Source organism: Artibeus jamaicensis, unplaced genomic scaffold (assembly GCF_021234435.1).
Source record: "Artibeus jamaicensis isolate MK-2021 breed Jamaican fruit bat unplaced genomic scaffold, CSHL_Jam_final contig_233, whole genome shotgun sequence".
NCBI lineage: Eukaryota > Metazoa > Chordata > Mammalia > Chiroptera > Phyllostomidae > Artibeus > Artibeus jamaicensis.
Window position 1 is genome coordinate 1,083,089 of NW_026521486.1, and position 19,319 is coordinate 1,102,407.

The following is a 19,319-nucleotide window of genomic DNA, read 5'->3' on the forward strand; positions in this document are numbered from 1 at the left end:
GGACGAGGAAGCTCAGAAAGGCCAGAGCAACGGCCAAGGGCACATAACTGGGAAGTGCCACAGGGGCCTCCTGGCGTGGCTGGCCTGACTGAGCCCCACGCTCTCTGTAAGCCTGTGGCCCGGGGCCTGGGCCCAACCCCCAGAGGGCCGACAAGACGGGGCCGAGGGACACACTGACCCTCCCCGGGGAGTGAGGGCCGCGTCCTGGACCCAGGTCCAGGGTCCGCACCACTCACAGCTCTGCACCCCAGTCTCCCCATCTGTCCAAAGGGTGACCGCGCCTCTATGGGGGGCCTTCAGGAGGACAGCCGGTGGGTGGAGCCTGGGGAAACTCGCCCGGGGCCACCTTTCCGGGGGACAGCCCCTGGGTGCGACGGTCTGCCCGGCAAGCCACGTCCGGACCGTCCCACTGTCCTGTAAGGGGTGGTCTGTGGCCACCGCCACCACTGCCATGACGGGCCAGCCTTTCGGAGGGGTGCAGGGCCACCTGCTGGGAGCAGACGCTTGCCTGGGGGGCTGCCAGGGCGACCCCGGCTCCGAGGGCGAGCCAGTGGGTTACGTGAACTGGGCACACATTCCCGTCACCATCGCGTCTCCATGGAGACACCGGCCTTCTCTTCCTCTCGAGGCCTCAGGACCTGGGAGCTCTGCTTGGCACGTCTGCCCCTTCCTGTATGGCTGTGGGGTGGCCGTGGGGTCCCAGGGCGCTCGGGGAGGAGGGCAGGTGGGGGGCTGGAGGCCTGGCTTAGCAGAAGGGTGACAGTGCCCATCCCTGCACAAGGAGACCCCCCAACCGACACCCTCCACCTGCCACAGGCCCGCCCCGCCCCGCCCTGGAGAAGGTGGGCAGAGCTGGAGGAAGGGCCCCAGAGTCCCAGGAGCCCCGCTGTGCATCTGCAAACCTGCAGGGGGAGCTCTGTGGGTGCCAGGTCCCTGCAGGGACGTGTGGGGAGGAGACTGCAAGGCCCCGAGGGCCATTTCCCGTCACACTCCCATCCGGCTCCGCAGGTCAGCTGGGGCAGGTCTGTGTTGGGGCCGGGGAGGTCCAGGGTCTCCTTTCAGCCCATATTCCTGCCCGCCCGCCGGAGAAGCAGCTGGGGAGCCCGGCCCCCCACCTCTGGAGCAGCCCGGGGGTCCGGTGGCTTCGAGGCCTGGCCGCTTCACCCCCAGGGTCCCAAACGCAGGAAGAGAAGGGCACCGTCCCTTCCTCTCAACGCCAAACCCTTTCGTCACCGAGGAAAAGGAAAATCTACGAGACCCAGATTCTGTCTTAAAATCAGACTGAACTTTCTGGCTACGACTTCTAGAGAACAGTCTCGGTGATTACTTTTTCTTTAAATAGTTACAGTAGAATGCATTAATTTCTCAAGATGGCTCTCTGATTATCAGGGCGATTCATCAGCTGCCCGGGGCCTGCCCCCGGCCCCCGGCTCCCAGGAATGGAGCCCCGCACGGTGGTTGCTGGACAGCGCTGTGCAGCGGAGAACACTCCGGGTCTGGGCAATCTGATTAGACGGAGGGAGATGAAGACGCCATCGTCACGAGCTACCTGCTTCATTATTTCATTAGGATTAAGCAGTAAGCAGAGGGAAGGCAAACCCACTCCAATCACTCTTCTTGGGTAATTTTCCACAAATTGACAGAAGCTACGTAAGAGGGAGAGAAAGAGAGGCAGCCGGCCTTCGATTCTGGGGAGAGAAAAGCGCACCCCCCCGGGTTGGGGGTGTCGGGGCGCCGTGCGGGCGGCTCCGGCAGCCGGGGCACAGCCGGGTCCCCTGGGGACACACGTGCCTTCATTCAGAGGCTGCTGCACGCAGGGAGGCTGACCCCGGATGGAACCGCCTCCTGAGCACCCAGAGGGAGGCGGGAGCTGGGCTGTGGTCAGTCCCCAGAAAAGGGGCTCCGTCCCAAGGGGGAGTCACTTCAAAGAGCACCCGGCACACCCAGTGCTTCCCCTGGGGAGCCACGCACCCGCCCACACACACCTGCGCCCTGTGAGCCGCAGCCCCATCCTGTCACGGAGGGCCTCACTGGGGGGCCCGGGACAAGTTTAAAAGACATCCTTTGTCCATCTATGCCACTGTCTGTCTGTCCATCCATTTGTCCATCCAGCCACCACTCCGCTCCCCAATTACCCACCTATCCATCCACACGGCTACCATGCCCGCACCCACCCACCTGCCCACCTCCCACCCAAACCTTTGGGGTGTCTGGCACCAGGAAACCCCGAGCCGGCCTTCACCCCTCACTGGTCAGAGATGCTGGGAGCCTCAGACAGGGTCTTGCCTCCTGGGAAGGGCCGAGGAGCAGCTCGGGACCCCTGCCCTTGACCTGCCTGCAGCAGCTTCAGGAGGAGGGACGGGCGGGGGAGGCTGAGCAGGCCGACTGCATCGGGCCCGGCAGGCTCCCTTCTGAGGCCCGAGTATGGAAGACCAGGCATGGGCCCCGGCCCCCTCCGAGCCTCTCCCGCAGCCCCCAGGGAGGCCCGCCCGCAGGCTGCCGCAGAGGAAACCGGCCCCGGGCGCTGAAAGGAGCCATGAAGAAGCAACCTGTGTGCACCTGTCCCGGGGTGAAGGGCGGGGCAGGCCGGTGGGGAGGGGGGCTTGGATCGCCGTTAAGAGACGCAGGACCGTCCAGCACTCACAGAACCAGAGGTCCCAGGGGCTCCTGGAGGACTTTCTCCAGTTGACCTCTCTGCCTGTCCAAGGTCACTGCCGCACCAGGAGAGCCGCGTCCATTCCCCAACCCGATGAAGCTGGCAACAGCAGCTGTTGCTCAGACTACGTAAGTCAGGGCACCGGGGGACGTGCGGAGCAGCCTGACGCAGGGCACGTCCCCACTCCGTGTTCTGTGTCCCCCACTCGGGAGTGACCAGCACAGGCCCCAGGACAGTGGGCTAAACGATGAGCGAGGCCGCCTGGAATCCACGACCAGGAACTGCCCCCGATCCCCAAGCCGACACAGGCTGGGGTCAGCCCGGGAATGAGAGGCGGGCTGGGTCGGGACGCACGCCACAACGTGCTGGGTCGGCCGGAAGCGGAATGCCGCCCCTTCCAGACCCGAGAGCCTCGCACATGTTCTGTCTCGGACTCTGAAAAAGGCGTCTCTGTCGCAGTGGCCAAGAGCACGGGGCGGCTGGACCTCAGCTCACTCTTGGGGCGAAGGCGAGCTGCCAACCGGCCGGCAGCAGTGGCCTCGGTGACTCCCAGGGACCTTGCTGTCTCCCACCAACAAGGGAGAAACTGAGGCACTGGGGTGTGGCCCGGGCCGGCCTGAGGAGGGGCAGACTGCGGGGCACACAGAGCCTGACGCTTGTGCGGTTGGTCTCGGCGACAAGCAGCTCACCCTCTGGGGGCCCTCCGCGTGTCCCCCTGGGCCCTACGTCACCAGGAGGCGCAAACCTGCCCTTGGCTCCCACCCCAGTAATTTCCGGTTTTGATCCGGCCCCACATGCTGTCCCTGTGTCGTGACGGTCCTCGGAGATTCTTTCCTACGAGCAGCAGCCCTCGTCCCGCTGTGGGACCGAGACCGCACTGCCCACGCCCACAGGTCCCATCTCCCGCCTCCCCACCTGCGTCCTTGTCCCCGACGTGCTTCCCACCCCTTGCAAGGCGGGTCTGGCCCTTCCTCCCCACACAGAGGCCGCTCTCGGACCTTCTTCTGGCCGGGGGCCCCTGCGGTGTCCCTGGGGTGCCCTCCAATGTGTGAGGCCCATTAACACCCGGATTTGTGCATGAACTTGGGAAGTCTGGGTCCCCCACGATCTGTGTCCCTTTAGGACACAGGCGGCAGACCAGGGCCCGAGGGCCGAGTCCGGCTGTTTTATCCTGGCCCCAGGTTTCCACCCGGCAGCAGCACTGAGCTCTCCCTTAGCTGTTAAGGAGGAGTTACCTGTACACAGTCCTAAAGTGACATTCAGCCCTTCGAAGGCAACCGAGACGCTGATGTGGCCCCTGTGACAATGACTTTGACACCCTGGCTGCAGTGTCTGCCCCGTGACCCTCCCAGGCCTCGCCCATAAGTGTCCTGTATGCCCCCCCCCCACGGAATGGGGGTGCTGGGGCGGCACCTGTCAGTCGGGAACGCCCCTGTGGAGCTCTGTGGGAATAAAGGAACCTCCGAGGCAGGGCTGGTCGTCGGCAAACCCGCGAAAGTGAGAAAGTACCTGCTCTCAGCTCCACGGGCCCACACGCAGGCCCAGAGGAAGGAGAATGGGGTGGGTGAGCCAGTGAGGGGCACACAGGCCCCCCACTGCACCTGCCTCGGGCCGCTACCCACCAGCCGAGGGGAGGGCGGGCCCTCCTGCAGCCTTTCTCAGGACGAGGGGTTGCGGGGGCGCCCCCTAATTTCAGGGCGGGGAGGGGCGGGTAGGTGCCCTGATGGGGTGGGGGCTGCCTAGCTCTGGAGCTCCGGGGCCAGAGGTGATGGTGGGCTTCGGGGTCCTGGCTGTGCCCCCACAGTTCCTACACGGGGGGAGCACGTTCCCAACACCAGGTGCATGGATGGAAACTCACGGGGCCTCGTGGAAGCTGGGGGCCAGTACCGGGCCTGGGGTGCCTGTCCCCCTGGGGACGCTGCCTTGCCCATGCTCCAGGCTCTCCTGCCCCCTGGGTGCACGTCCCTGTGATGGGCAGTGACAAAGGCCAAGGATGCAGCCTGTCCTGGCCAAGGCCACCCATGGGTGAGCCCTGCCACGCCCCCTGCCCGGTACCTGCGGAGCCCCCGGCTGGGACCCGTGTCCTTAAATGACCGGCAGGCGTGTAGGGGGCAGAGCACAACTGTGGGACCAAGGCTCCAAACGGGCGTCATCGGGGCCTGAGCTCCGCACTCGGCTCCTGTCTCCCCCACACATGCAGCTCTGCCTACGGCAGAGGGAGCGTGGCAGAACGAGGCCCCGCTTCCCAGCTGCTCCCCGACTCCTGAGGGCTCCCCTGCGCGGGCCCTCTGACTCAGAGGCCCCCAGCACCCACCTGCTCACCAGCCCAGTTCTCCTGGCTCAGAAAGAGGCAGGAACGGCCGGGTGGGCTGGGAGGGAAGGCGGCAGAGAGGAGCAGAGGCGGATGGACCGCAGGGGAGGCAGAGACAAATGTGTGCAGCCGCCGGTCAGCGTTTTACAAAGGACACGCGTCCTCAGAGCCGGTCAGAGGGATGCGGCTCACGGACAGCGAGCTGCGAGGGGGCCTCCGGGAGGCACGGAGCCCTCAGGAGTGGGGGGTGAGAGCAGAGCCAGGGCGGGGGCCGTGCACAGGCCACGCCCTCGAGGGCTTCAGACCCCATCCCAAACCCAAAGGGGCCACACCTCCCCGGACAGGGCGCCAGGGGCAGGTGGGGGCTCTGTCCCACAGCACCCAGGAGCCCCTGGCCCACAGCACCCCAGTCTCCACGGGAGTCGCAGACGCCCGGGCGCCGTGAGGGCCGCTGGGCGCACAGGCAACGGTGGGGGTTGGGGGAGCGGATTGCAAGTGGGACCCTCCCATCTGCCCACAGGGTGTCTACGCAGCCCGGCCTCCAAACCCAGAGTCGGAGAGGAAGTCTGGTGGGAGGCCCTGCCTGGGGACGGCCAGACACACGCCGTCGGGGGGAGCGGGGTGTGCGGTGCCAGAAGGAGCAGCCCGGATACCCCGCAACGCACGCCAGGCTCTGGGGGACGTCTGCCCGACTTCCAGCGACATGGGCAATCTCTTGGGTTTTTTACTATAGTTTTCTGAGACATTGGAGGGAAATCAAAACTTCCAAAAGAGCTAATAGCAGTTTTCTTGGGGTGTGAAGAGTATATTTCCATTTTCTTTTTCACACTGTATCTCTCTGCCGTCCAAGTCACCCACTGCTGATAACCGGACACTTGACATTCAGTGCTAGTTCTAAAGGGGTGTCACGTCACGTGCCGGCCTAGAAAGCAGACAGGATTCCCCACCAGGCCCCACCCCCACCGTCCCTCAGGGAGGGCCCAATGACCAGGAGCCAAAATGCAAGCCGAGAATGAGGGGTGCTGGCAGCCCAGGCCCGGCAGAGGGGTGTTTACGGACGGGGGTGTCCCGTGAGCTGAGACTGGTGAACATGATGAAACCTAGCACTTACTGACGGTCCCGGGAGCAGGCTCACACCCACTTCACAGATGAGAAAGCCGAGGCTCGGAGGGGTTAAGGGGCTGCTTCCCAGACACACAGTTACTAAGGGCAAGACTCACGACAGAAGCCGGGTGACTGGGTGCACGGCCTGGACTGCCCCCAGGCGCTGGGGGTCTGTTGGGTCTTAGGCCGAGGCAGCCTCTGTCTTTTCCTGAAAACCTGGGCTCTGGACTCTAAGACAGAGACGCAGGCGAGGCACGCTCCCAGGTGCTCCATGGGGGAGCTGTTTGGGGGCTGCAGTGTGGGTCTCAGGCTGCAGGACGGCCGGTGAGTCTCGGACGCGCCTGCCTGCTGGGGCCTGGCCTGCTGCAGACTCACCACCGCGCACACAGGGGCCCCACGGAGCATGCTCGGTGCTGATGCGGCTGCTGGAGCTGATGCGGCTGCTGGAGCTGATGCGGGAGGCCCGGAGCTCCCGGGTCCGCAGGGCTGAGTGCTGCTGACAGAGGGGGCCAGGGGCGTGTTCTGACGCCCCGCCCCCCCCACCACAAGCGTGGAGGCCGCCCCAGGCCACAGGTAACCCACCAGCTGCACATTCCTGTGTTTCTCAGTGGAGCACCCGGAGGTCAGAGACACCTGGATCGGGGGAGGGAGGCAAGCTGTCTAAATGCCTGGGGTCCTGGGCTCCCCATCTGCAGCAGGTGGGCCCCGCAGTCCGGGGGAGGGGAGGCCGCCATCCGTGACGCTGGAGGCTCCTCTGCGCCTCCTGCTCCCAAGGGAGCCGTCGGGGGGCCGCTCCGCTGGATGGCGCTGACTCGGAGGGAGCGCCGGCTTCCCTGAGCTTCTGCTCCTCCTGGGTGTCAAGGTGACTTAACCGTGACTTAACCGTGCCAAGCCTGCCTGGCGAGTGCCAGCCGTCCTGGGGGCGCTGCCGGATAAATGCCCGTGGGACACCTCGTCAGAGGAAAGACACCCTCCATCTGAGGACTGCGTTTATTTGGTAGAAAACCACCATTAAGGACGGGCAACCTGAAAAGTGCACAGATCGACGGGCGTCTATTACGGGGGCCATGGGCACCTGCCCCGGAGCCCTGCACGGCCCACAGTGAGGTCGCGAGGGGACCCTAGAGCCCAGCCCTCCGAGGGAATTTCAGCGACCTAGAACCGAGCCCTGCACTGCGCTCTGAAATGCCACCTTCGCGTCTGTGGGACTCAGGCAGGCTGACAGCCGGCCAGGTCTAGGGCACAGACAGAGCCTGGGGCCCCGTCTCCCAGGCCCGACTCACTGCATGGAGCGAGAGGCCGGCTCCAGCAGAGGGCTGCCTGGACCTGGGCTCGCAGCCTGAGCCTGGTCACTTCTGTGCAAAAGCCCAGTGACGTGGGCGCTGGGGGCGGGCACGACAGCACCCCCACCCTGCACGGCCCCCTCCTGAGCCATCCCAGACCATCCGCTACGAAGACCACCAGACCTGGGCTGGACACAGCGTGGGGGACAGCAGGGACAGGGGAACATCCGTTCCTTCCTCACTACGGACCCCATCCCGAGATGTCCATGCAGCTGGTGTGGGTGGAAGGAAGCAGGAGAGAAAGGTTCTGTGAGTTCTTCAGCACGCGGGCGGGGGAGGGGCGCAGCGGCCACAGGACCCCGTGCGGGATGGCTGCTGAGCTCTCGGCTGCTGGGACGCCAGGGGACGATGAGATGGGCAGGGGCCACGTGTCCGAAGCGAGGCCCATCTCTTCCATTCTGCCTCAAAAACGTGTCCTTTACCCAAAGTCACAGGGAGTGAACAAGGCCAGGCCTCCCTCACCGACGCTGGGTCTGTCAGGTTCCCACGTGGGGAGGAAAAAACGCAGGGAGATCAGTCTAGCGCCACGTGCAACATCGATCACAGAAGCGGATCACAGACAGATTGCCGCAGTGCGGGGACAGCACGGAGACATCCCTGTGACCTTGGGGTGAAATTCCACGTCTTGAATGGGACACAAAACCCGAAATGTAAGAAGAAAAGATGGACAAAGTCAAGCGTAGCGAAAGGTAAGAAGTTCTGATTTCTGTTCATCCGATCACACACACCCATAAGGAAATGAAAAAGCCAGGCTGGGAGGAGGTGTGAGTGAGCAGGACAAGGGAGCCGGCTCGGAGGTCAGAGGCACCAACCAGAAAGAGCTCCTGCTAACCATTTAAAAGGCCGACAAAGAGCCCCACAAAAGTGGGCAGAAGACTGGAACAGACACCTCGCAGAAGATGCTGTCCTGCTGACCCAGAGCCTGTGGGGTCAGGTGCAGCCTCACTACCCAGCAGAGAAGCACAGGTCGGCACTGCAGGAAAACGGCAGCGTGCACCCAGTAGGGTGGCTAAGGTAAAAAGCCTGACAATAACAAGTGCTGACGAGGACTCGGAGCAGGGGGAACCTTCCAACCCTGCTGGCAGCAGGTTCAACCGTACGACTGCTTTGAGGAACACTCTGGCAGCTGACTCGCACCCCACCCCTTCCGGGGACAAGCCTGTGGCAAACGAGTGCAAACGTCTACCCAAACTCGCACCTGAATGCATGCACGGCCGCTGCACTCAGTGACTAGAAATTCAAAGTAACCGAAATGCCCATCTTTTGTAGGACGGACAAACTGTGCTACAACCGTACGGTGAGCTCTGCACAGCGATAAAAGTAACAGAATCCACTACACGCTAGATTGCTAACCTCACGGACGCAAGCGGAAGTCGCCAGGAGCCAAGGCTAGTGCTGCCTGGCCCCATTTCTGCGAAGTCCCGGAACAGGCAGATCTGTCGGGACGGAAGTCGGGACGCGGGACACCGAGCAGGCCGGCCCTCACCGTCTGGGTGTGTGAAGGCTGCAGGTCGACTTTTTAAAGGAGAAGCAAACCTAGTCTGCATCTCTACGTCCCACGCAGGGTTCCGAGATCTTCTCCGAACACGTATGCGTGAGCATTTCTGAGAGTCCGTGCGACTGCAGGGTCCCCGGCGCTGGCCGATGTGAGAGGAACGTTTCATGAGACGCGACCACCTGCTCTTTGGGTTTTTCAGCCAAGGTGTCGGCCGCGTCTTTGAGGCCGGCTTCAGCATTGCACTCAAAGGAGATCCAGCCCTTTACAAAACGCGCCTGCAATTCTGGCGTGCTGCCACCAGGAGGCGGTGGAGCCGGAGTTGCCTGGGGAAATGCTGAGGCCTCTGGGCCAGATTCCGCAGCTCACGCTTTGCACAGGTCTGTCCCTCTTACTGTCACAAGTCAACCCTTGGTGAGACGAGCACAGGGCAGGGGAGGTGGCTGGTTGGGTCACTCGGGCAGGCACAGGACCCTCAGGGTGACTGACGCCAGGCGGGGCCTCCATCCCCACCTCCGGGCGCGGCACGCTTCTCTGGAGTTTACGGACTCAGAGCGCGAGTCTCGCCCTTCCCGTCACAAGGAAACTGTGAAATCCGCCAGCTGGACTGTGAGCCAGAGACTCTCGAAACAACAAGCAGTAACAGCCAAACGAAAACAGCCCAGGCTCGCGCAGGGTCCCTTCTCGCTGACCCCAAAAGCCGCCCTTGTCCCGTGGCCCCGACTCCGGAAGGGCCCCCAGGGTCCCCCCCACCCAGGTCCCGTGGCTCCTCCTCACGCCTTAGGCTCGGCGGGGACACGGCCACCTCTCGTCTCCCATCCGCCAGAGGTCCCTCCTGCGTGAGCCCCGGCCGCCCGCCGCCACCGGCCCCAAGGAGTTACGTCGGTAGCCGGACTCACCTCTCACTCCCGGCCCTGGGGGCCTCTGCTGTCCCCACTCCGCCTGCCAGACAGACTCGGACGCTGCGGCCACCCGGCTCCGAGCGGCGGTCCCACCCTGGAGCCCTGCCCTGTGCCCTCAGCTGCCCTCTCCTCTCTCCTGGCCGACCGCACCCACTTTCACCCCCAGCCAGGGCTGCCTCCCGGCCCCGGGCACCTGCCTGACCTCGCAGGCACCTGCACCCTGGCCCACAGGTGAGCACACACCCTCGGGTCTTTCCTGTCACGGGTCCTCGTCGCCCATGACCAGACCCACCCTCCAGCCTCCAGAACTGCTCGTCCCCCGTCCCTGCTGCTTTGGTCACCTGCCTGACCTCTCCCAGCCTCCTCTCTTGCTGCCCGGAACTCAGTGTCCAGAGAGCAGCGGAGATCTTTCTGGAAAAGCTGTCGGATGCCACCCAGGCTCCTAGCACATGGGAATCGGTCCCTGTGCCAGCGGCCTGTGGAGCCCGTCAGGCTCAGGGACCTGCTCCCGACTCCTCTGGGGCCCCAGCCTCGCCAGCCCCTGGAGGCCGTGCGGGCAAAGGGACAGGAAGGGGCTACGTGTCCCGTGGGCCCCGCGAGTGGGCAGAGCCGTCCTCCTGTCCCCGCCAGGAGCCCGGAGGGTGTGGGGGGCCACACTCCCCATCGCCCCACATCCACGATCAAAGCGTCTGCCAAGGTCAGAATAACATTGTTTCGCCCCGGTTCCCTCAGCTTTGATCTGCTCTCAGAACACTGTCTGATGTCGCCGGAAATCTCGAATGACATCAAAGACGGCACGAGGCTCCGTGCGCATCAAAGAACAGCCTGTTAGCGGAGGGGCAGACGCCGGCGGGAGCCCCGCAGGTCTGGGCTTGGGCCTGGCGCCCGCCCCTCGGCGAAGCCCCTCACCACCAAGGGCTGGGGGTGCCCCACACACGCCCGGGACAGGAGCCGGGCCCCTGGGTCACGAGGAGGAGAGTGCGGTGCCCCGCCATCTCTGCGCCCCTTCCCAGGGGGGCCCCGAGTTAAGAGCCAGGTCGGAGACCCCACCCCACACCCACTGCCCGGCCAGGCCCCCTGCGCCTGGGCCCGTCTGCGTCCCCCGAGCTGACTCTCCAGGAAGCGGGGTCGCACCTGTCAAGAGGACGGGACCCGTGGCATCCAGCTTCCTGGGCCCTCGTCTGGGACTCAGCCTGGGAGCGGGCGGCATGGCGTGGGTCTGCCGGGCTCTTCTCTTGCCACGCGGTCGCCCTGGGGACCCAGGCAGGGCCCCGTGCCGCACCGTGGCACGCAGAGCCTGCCACAGACCGAGGCCGTGTGCTGGTGCGAGCCTGCCTGCACGGGCGTGTGCTTGGGTGACAGCGCAGACAGAAGACAGGTGGGGACACGGCCGGGGTCCCATGCTCTGTGGGCACCTTCCCCAGGAGGGGGAGCCTCTCACAGGGCTGAGCGTGCTGTGCCGCCGACTGCTCGGCTCTCAGAGACTCTGCCCGGGGACCGGCAAGTTCCCGGACTCCCTGCCTGGCAGGCCCACTTGCTCCTGACAACCTGGGCCTGAGAGGGGTGCCGGCACCGCCTCCTCCAAGCAGCCCTCCTTGGACAGCACGGCTTGAGTCACCTGTCTCCCCGCCAGCCTGTGAGCTCTGGTCTGCAGCTTCCTGCACAGCCCCCACCCCAGACCACCGCTGGGACCCTTGCCTTGTCCTCCGGGGCACCCCCTGAGGGGGAAGGCCAGGTCCTCTCTCACCTTGTACCACTGTTGCTGGCCTGGGCCAGCGACGCGCTCTGTGGAACTGAGACCCTGGGGCCCTGCGCTCTGGTCCCCTGCTGGGGACCAACCATCCCTCGGGTCATTAAAATGGGGCCTGGCTCCCCACTTCCAACCAGTGTTCCGTGATGACGCCGCATCCCTCGGAGGCTGTTGGTGAAAACACAGTGACTGATCCGTGTGAGGCCTCCAGGGAGGACCCTGTTTACGGTGACTGTGGCCAGGTGTCCGCTGGGGCTTCGCTGGGCTGGGGGGCGGCCGTTAGAAACACCTGCATCCAGACCCCGCCCAGAGGGGCGGGGCTCGCGGCCGGGTGCGCTCTGGCGTCCCTCCCAGAGGCCACGGCTCGGCAGGAAGTCCAGCCTCTGTCCGGCCCCCGTCCTCCCGAGCAGACTCGGGGCTCTCCGAGGGAGGGGCCCGGTGTGACGGGTCTCACCGCCCCCAAGGGGGACACCTGTGATGTCCCTAAGCTACGGGGGCAGAGCAGCCGGAGAGGCCCCTGGATGTGGCCATCAGTGCAAGACCCCCGCTCCCCCCCCCCAGAGCAGAGTCGTCGCAATCAGGGCCCCGCCCCCCGCTGGGCCGCATCGGCTCCCGGTGTCCTGGCGAGAGTTCCCTGAGAGCCGGCTCCCCCACGTCTCCCCTCGTGCAGGCTGATGACTCTCAGCAGCTGATTAAAAGGTGAGAGAGGAGGGGGGTGGTGTTATTAGCACAGCGCGTCCTGGACACTTGCGGTGACTGTCAAGAACCCGGATGGCCCTGCTCGAGGACAGGAGCTGCGGGGTGCCCCGCGCCCAGAGCCACCGGCTCTGGCAGTGCGGCCTCGCCAGGTGTCACACAGGCGTCAGGACTCAGTGACCGACGGCCCCCGGGCACCGGTCACGGCCCCGGCACTGGGTCTGTGTCCTGGAGGCTCCGGAGGATCCAGGTGGTCCCGCCCTCCGGCCCCCGGGCTGGCTGGGGGGCCCTGGTGTGGCAGCGAGACGGCCTCCAGCCGGGCCGGGGAGGGCTCTCGGGCTGACTCCGCCCCGGCTCCGCTCCATGCACAAGTCTGAGGTTTCTTTCTCTTTTTTAAAATTTTATGTATTCAGTTTCAGAGAGAGGGGAAGGGAGGGAGAAGGAGAGGGAGAGAAACACGGACATGCCCTGACTGGGAATGGAACCTGCAACCCTTTGGTTCACAGGCTGGTGCTCAATCCACTGAGCCACACCAGCCGGGGCAAATCCAACATTTTTTCTGTTCAGTTTTCCAGGCGTGCATTCTTCCTTCTGAGGCTACTGTCCATGGAATCACTTCCTTGAGATCATTTTCGACCCCTGTAGGGAAATGCGACTGGTTTTGCGTCTTGATTGTGCACCCCGCGGCCCCTCCAAGCTCCTCCATTAGGGTTCTGAGGGCGCGGGTTCCCTTAGACGCTCAGCACCGCCGGTCACACCGTCTGTGGGGCGGTCGTCGTCCCCTTTCCCATCAGGGTCACCGTGACTCGCTTTCCGCCCGCTGCTCCGTCCTGACCCCCAGGGCCACGCGGGTGGCAGCGTGGGGTGCAGGTCGCCCGTTCCCGGTCTCCGGGTGGAGGCACCGGTCCTCCCACCGAGTGCGACGTGGTCTGATGTGTCCACAGACCCCCCGCCACACTGTTGGCCCTCGTTGGCCGAGTTTTGATCGGGAAAACGTGTTGGGCTCCGTGAACGGTTTACTCTGCAGCTATGGAGGTGATGACGGGAACCCGTCCTGCGTTCAGTCGCTCTGGTCTGCGTTGGCTTCCGTGTGTCGGCTCCCGCCGTGTCCCCTGGAGACCAAACACACTTGGTCGTGCCGAGCGACCTGGCGCATCCGTGACTGGCTTCGACCGCTGGTGTCTCCTGGAGGGTCTGGTCTCTGCCCTCAGACGTGCGGTTTCCGTGTGCTGCCGTGTCTAAGGGTCTCGGTATTGGGGGGACGCCAGCCCGTGGCACGGGTTAGAAAGTGCCTCCTCCTCTTCTTCTTGTTGGGAAGAACTTGAGAACTGGCGTTCGTGCCTCTTTAAGCCGGGCAGGGTTCTCCACGGGGCTGCCTGGTCCCGGGCTCTTCTGGCTGAGCGGTTACTGCGTCACTCTGCTCCCGGGACTAGTCAGACCTTCCGTTCTGTCCTGAGCCACTGTGTGGGCCTGTGGGGGCGCGTCCAGGCCACCTGAGTCACCCAGTTCGCTGGCACGGGTGTGCGCAGGGTCCCTCTTAACCGTCTCCATTTCTGAAGAGCAGGTAATAAAAGAGGGGGGCCCTCTCTCTCACTCCGGGGTCAGAGGACGCCCCCGCCACCGGTGCAGCTAAAACCTCGCTCACTCCACGTGCCCGGGAGCCGGCCGTTGGTTCGGTGGCCGCTGGTGGGTGTCCGGGCTCCAGGTCTGTGATTTCCTTCTAACGCTTCCCTCCGCTGACTCGGGCTGAGCTGCCTCTCGTCTCCCTGGGTCTTCAGGTGGCACCTCTGTCCTTAGTGTCATTTGTTGACAGCCAAGTTCACGTCACTTAACTTCCGGTAACAGCCACATCTAACAACGAGCTCCCAGGATTTCTGAAAATCTCACGATGATTCTCGCACCTGGACACGGCTGGCCACAGCCCACCTGGGACAGGTCTCCCCGAGAGCAGAGTGGGGACACCCCTGCAGGGAGGTCGAGTTCGGCACGGTCTTGCCCACAGGTCAGAGCGGAGGCCACACGGCGGCATCTGGGATGTGTCCGTGCTCCCGAACACAGGCAAATGCGCGCTCTCCCAAGTGCTGACCAAACGGGTGCCGCCCCCTCTCCTCTCCTCTCCTCTCCCCGCCCACCAGGGCAGAGCCCTTTCCTCACAGGGGGAGGGGGCAGGCGGGGCGGAGACCTTTGTTCCCGATGGTGTCCAAGTTGGAACAGCGCCAAGCTGGCGCACACAGACACGGTGCACTTCTGGGGAACAGCACACCCGGAAATGCTTGGGGCTCGGGGACAGGCCAGGAGTCCCCTCCCACCTCCAGCCCCTCCTTTCAGGAAGAGAAGCCCTCCCGGCGAGCTCCTCTTCATCCCTCAACACCCCGCTGAGACGCTGCCCCCTGAGACCTGCAGCTCTGCCGGTCTGGGGCAGGAAGACCCTGGTGCACCCTGGGGTCCCGCGCCCCTGCCCTGAGAGGTGGCCCAGCCCCACGGCCCCACCTGCGGGCCGGACCAAGTATTTTAGGGACCAGTCTCCCTCCTGCCGTCCCTGCACTGGAGGGTGTGCATCTTATTGAAACTAACGAACAAGCGAGTCAGCTAATGAATGAGCAACAAGCCGAACACAGAGGCAGCTGCGCCCCATCTTCCAAGCTCACGCATTTACCGAGCGCAGTGGGGTCAGCGTGAACCGCCCACCCGAGCTCCCGCCCCACCCGGCGTGGGCCTGGCCTGCTCTTTAGCAGACACGGCCCACATACAAGGGGACTTATTATGCACACAGCACAACACAACAGAAAAGCAAAAATTAAATTAGGTGGCGGCCCGGAAAGTGCCCACTGTGCAAAAACCGCGAGCTGACTCATTTGTCTGGCCTCCCTTGAAAATGGCCGGGCTTTAATTTGGGTCCCTGGGCCCCAGCTCCTGGGGCGCTGGCCGGCTCCGGGGAGAGGGGAGGGGCCCTGGTTTCAGACGTGCAGACCCGGATTCAATTAGTCATCAACAGTGACCCCCCTCCCGTGGGCTGCGGGAGCTAGCGAGGACAGAGGAAGGGAAGGGGCAGGCTCCGGGCGCCGGCCTGCGCACGCCTCTCCCCCCCGGCGGGGGAAGAATCGATCGGCTCAGCAACAGCGTCCCACCTGTGAGCCGGCACCGTTACGGGAGCAGAGCTTCGGCACGAGGTGGCGAGAACCGATCCCGTTGGCCAGGAGCCGAGATCGCCGCCCCCTGGGCCCACGCTGGCCGTGAAACTGGGTGGGCAGAGTGGGCACTGGTGTCCGGAGGAGGGCGTGGGCCGCACTCGGGCTGCAGGGTCGCACACCTCCCGTGGGGTGCTGGTTAACAGGTGCGGCAGGAAGATTTTTAATGAGGACAGGTGACGTTTGCCTAGAAGCAATGCCAGCTCCGTGGTGGCCGCACCAGGTTTGGGAGGACAGTAGACCTGGGTGGGCGAGCGCACTGCGGAGGGGACAGACGTCTGGCACGTCTGACCTTCCCACTGTGTTAGGGGTCAATGTGACCTCGATGGATCTCATCAAAGAAAAAGAAAAAGAACACAAACCCAGCCACAGGGACGTGTGGCCCCCACGGCAGGCTCAGCCTCTGTCCACGGTCTCCTGAGTGACCCCGATGTCCCCAGAGCCCTTCAGGGCTGGCAGCACAAGGTGGCGGCACCTGGCCGTGGGGACCTCGGGGAAGCAGAGGCTGGGCCTGTGAGTCCCCTTGGCTCCCAGACCACTGGCGGTCACCCCGGCTCTGTGGGCGCAGCCTGCTGCTGGGCCCCTGGTACACAGGGCCCCTGGCGGCCCGTTCACTCCAGCGGAAGCCCTGGTCTCCCCCTCCCCGATCTCTTCCCCTCCCTTCCCGGGGAGGCCCAGGGCCTGAGTGCCCAGCACAGCCACATCCCTGGACAGCCCGAGGACCGGCTCAGCCATGACACCGGCAAGGTCCCTGGTCTGTGAGTCCCCACTCCCGTGGTCACCTAGGGCTCAGCTGATCCCTTCCCGGGGGGCCTTTCTCACCCCACCCAGGCCGCCAGCACTTCCCCACGGTGACAGTGACCGCACTACGGGTGTGTTTCCGAGGGGTGTGCAGCCAGCCCGGAGCCCGGCACCCGAGGGACCCGAGTGCCCGTACTTGGTGCACAGACCCCCGTCAGGCCTGGGCAGGGGAGGCAGGGCCGCCCTTCCCCCTTCAGACCGCTCGTGACTCTGCTCCCACCAGCAGGTCTGAGGCCCCGCCCCGAACACGCACAGCGAATGTGAACACAGCAAGGCCGTCCCCTGTGCATCTCCCACCAGGGGGTCCCGCCCCCGTGGCCCTGCGGGAGGTTGCCCGGGCCCTCCCATCGCACTGGCTGGGCAGCCTGTCCTCACGGCCTGCGAGTGCCTGACGCCGGTCACACCGCACGGCGACAAGCCAGAGGTGACGTGTGATGGACACACCGCCCCCAGCCCGGCCTGCCCTCCAGGAGGCACGCCCCGAGCTCCCCTCTGCCCACGGCGGCACCACGAGCTGCAGCTCACCGGGGACCCGGCTCCCTACCACCCTGGACGCCACACCCCCAGGGGCTGTCACGACCCACAGAGCATCCTGTGGTGGGGTCCCCAGGCTCTCACCGTCCACGCAGGCGGGCCGGGCCCGGGTGGTGCCCGCGATCTGCCCCCTCCTGCACGCGCAGCGAGCCGTCTGCCGGGCGATTGTTCTCCGGGGCTGGCTGCTGTCACGGTCCAGGGTCACAATCTCACAGGTGCCGGCGGCCAGCTGACCTGCAAGAGAGGCGCGGGTGTGGGCTGAGTGACCGGGCCCTGGGACAAGCCACTGCCACCTGGCCCTGCAGCCGGACGCCCGCCCAGAGCCCGACCCACAGAGGGGCCCGAGGAGGCCGCCGTCCTCGGCAGCTGGGACCATCCTGCCGGGGACTCGCCCTGCAGCAGCCGCACAGCCGACCGGGCCGGCGAGCCCCACTTTGACACGGGGTAGCGTTTGCTCACGGCCCTGCCAGGGCGGACAGGAAATGAAATGTGGCCTCGTCGCCGTCACCAGGAAATAAAAGGCCACGTGGTGGTGCAGGGCCCCCGGGCAGCCCCCAGTGCAGGTCTGAGCCCCCGCTGGGCCCAGGGTCCCCACATCCACGCCGGTGAGGGTGGGGGAGCCAGCACAGGCCTCCTGCAGGCCAAGAGCGGGGGAACCCTCCCACGACCCCCCACGCGGGGCCGCTGCAGTCTCCTCTCGCCCACAGGCGCACATGAGGTGCACGCAGAGAGAGACTCCCGGACCCTCCAGGAAGTCAGACCGTGCTCCTGGCCGACGGGCACGAGCAAGGCCGGCAGAGCTCCGTGTCAGCGGGGCCTGGGCGCGAACACACCGAGGCCCAGACACACGGAGGCCTCACGCCCCGTGCGGGTGCCCTGTGGACAAGCGCACGTCCACACAGAGGCCCTCCTACAGTGCACACGTGGCTGGAGCAGACACGCACGCACAGGCACACACGGACGCTCTCCTAAAACTCACACGGACCCTGTGCAGACACACACAGGAGCTCACGGGCCACCTACTTGTGCCCGTCACCGGTTGTCCCACGTGGGCACTGCCCCTGCCCCCCATTCCCAGCCATCCCAGGACCCTGGAGGGAAGGGACGAGCCCAGTGGCCTTGGTCTGGCTCTGGGACCAGAGTGCAGAGAAGGGACCCGTCCAGCGTGAAGATGACCGCCCAGAGAGGTCGGCTGGCTTCCTCACCCAGACTGGCCCCTGTGTCCCCAGGAGAGCGCCGTTCCCAAGGCTGGCAGGGCCGGTCTCCCAGCAGAGGGGCAGTCCTGCGCTCCCCAAGATACCACTCTCCCCAGAAAACCCACACCCGGCCCGGGGTGCGGGGTGTTGTGCACGTGGATGGCACGTGAGGTGTCACGGGGACCGCCCAGGCGGTGTGGCAGGGCCTCCGGGGCAGTGGGGGCCCCTCCTTCGCCCTGTGGCCGGCGCCCTGGGGCAGCCCTGCAGGCTCGGACTGCAGATTCTGACTCAGGCCTGCTCATCACACACAAAATCACACATTGTTGGGAACAGGGCAAAAACACAGAGACACGGATATAAGTATGGAGATAAGCGAACACAGTGGAGGGAAGTGTCTGGGGCAGCGAGGTGACGCTTTTCCCGTGAGAGCCCCGGAGACCCCACGGCGGGTCCCCAGGGTCTGGGCGGGGACGGGCCCGCAGGCTGCAGGTGGCACCGTGAGGGACGGCTGGCCCGGCCCCGACTCGCAGACTGGCAGCTGCGTGGGCGCCGTCCCGGCTGCTGTGGAGGCTCTGCGGGCGGAGGGGGCTGCTCTGCTATTCCTGGTCCTCGCGGCTGCCCGCCCACAGACACCTGGGGCGGGCGGGCTGGCGGTGGTGGCCAGCCGCGGTCCGTCCCCTGGGGCTCCGGAAGCCCTGGTCGCTAAGTAACGAAGCAAACAGCCAGCCCTGCGCCCCCTCCCCCACGAAGGCACTAACAGACCGGTGTTTGGGCATCGGCGCCCACCGGCTGGGAGGAGCACCTGTCCCACACGTGGCACCAGCTGAGCTGGACCCCGGGAGGGGCTCTTCGTCCAGGGCACCCCTCAGGCAGGCGGTCCCCCAGCAGCTGTCAGCCTCGTGCCCCCATCCCCAGGGCCGGGGATTCTGGACCACAGCCCACGGACCCGGGGTCCCGGGCGTGAAACGACCAGACCACCAGGCCCCTGGTCCCTCCGCTCCTCACAAGCTCACTGGTCACTGTGGGGGAGGGTCCTCGTCGTCCACCCTGGTGAGGTCGTGCCCCCTTGCCCACGGCTGCCCGTGCCCTATTCCCGAACGTGGTCCCACCCACGGGCTGGGGAGGGACCTGAACGCAGCTCTGTGGGCAGCGACACCCGGCTTTCCAAAGGGAAAACCGGCCCGAGAGCCCCCACCTGCCCGTGCTCCTCCATTTCTTCGCTGATGCCCAGCTGACAAGGCTCGGGGTTCGGCTGCGATGCCACCAGGGCCCCTCTGTCCCTCCACCCAGTGTTCCTGCGGTGGCACAGACGCCCCCCTCCAGGCCCCCCTCGTCTTCACTCC

The 19,319-nt window shown here is 65.5% G+C and overlaps 1 protein-coding gene across 1 annotated transcript in view; it reads right to left on the reverse strand.

Moving 5' to 3' along the window:
• Window positions 1-19,319, reverse strand: part of TAFA5 (TAFA chemokine like family member 5) — a 55,256-nt gene that overhangs the window by 17,589 nt on the left and 18,348 nt on the right. The window contains exon 2 of the mRNA XM_037160532.2: window positions 16,865-17,014. Coding sequence (XP_037016427.1) covers window positions 16,865-17,014 — 150 coding nt within the window. The remainder of the gene's footprint in view (window positions 1-16,864; window positions 17,015-19,319) is intronic.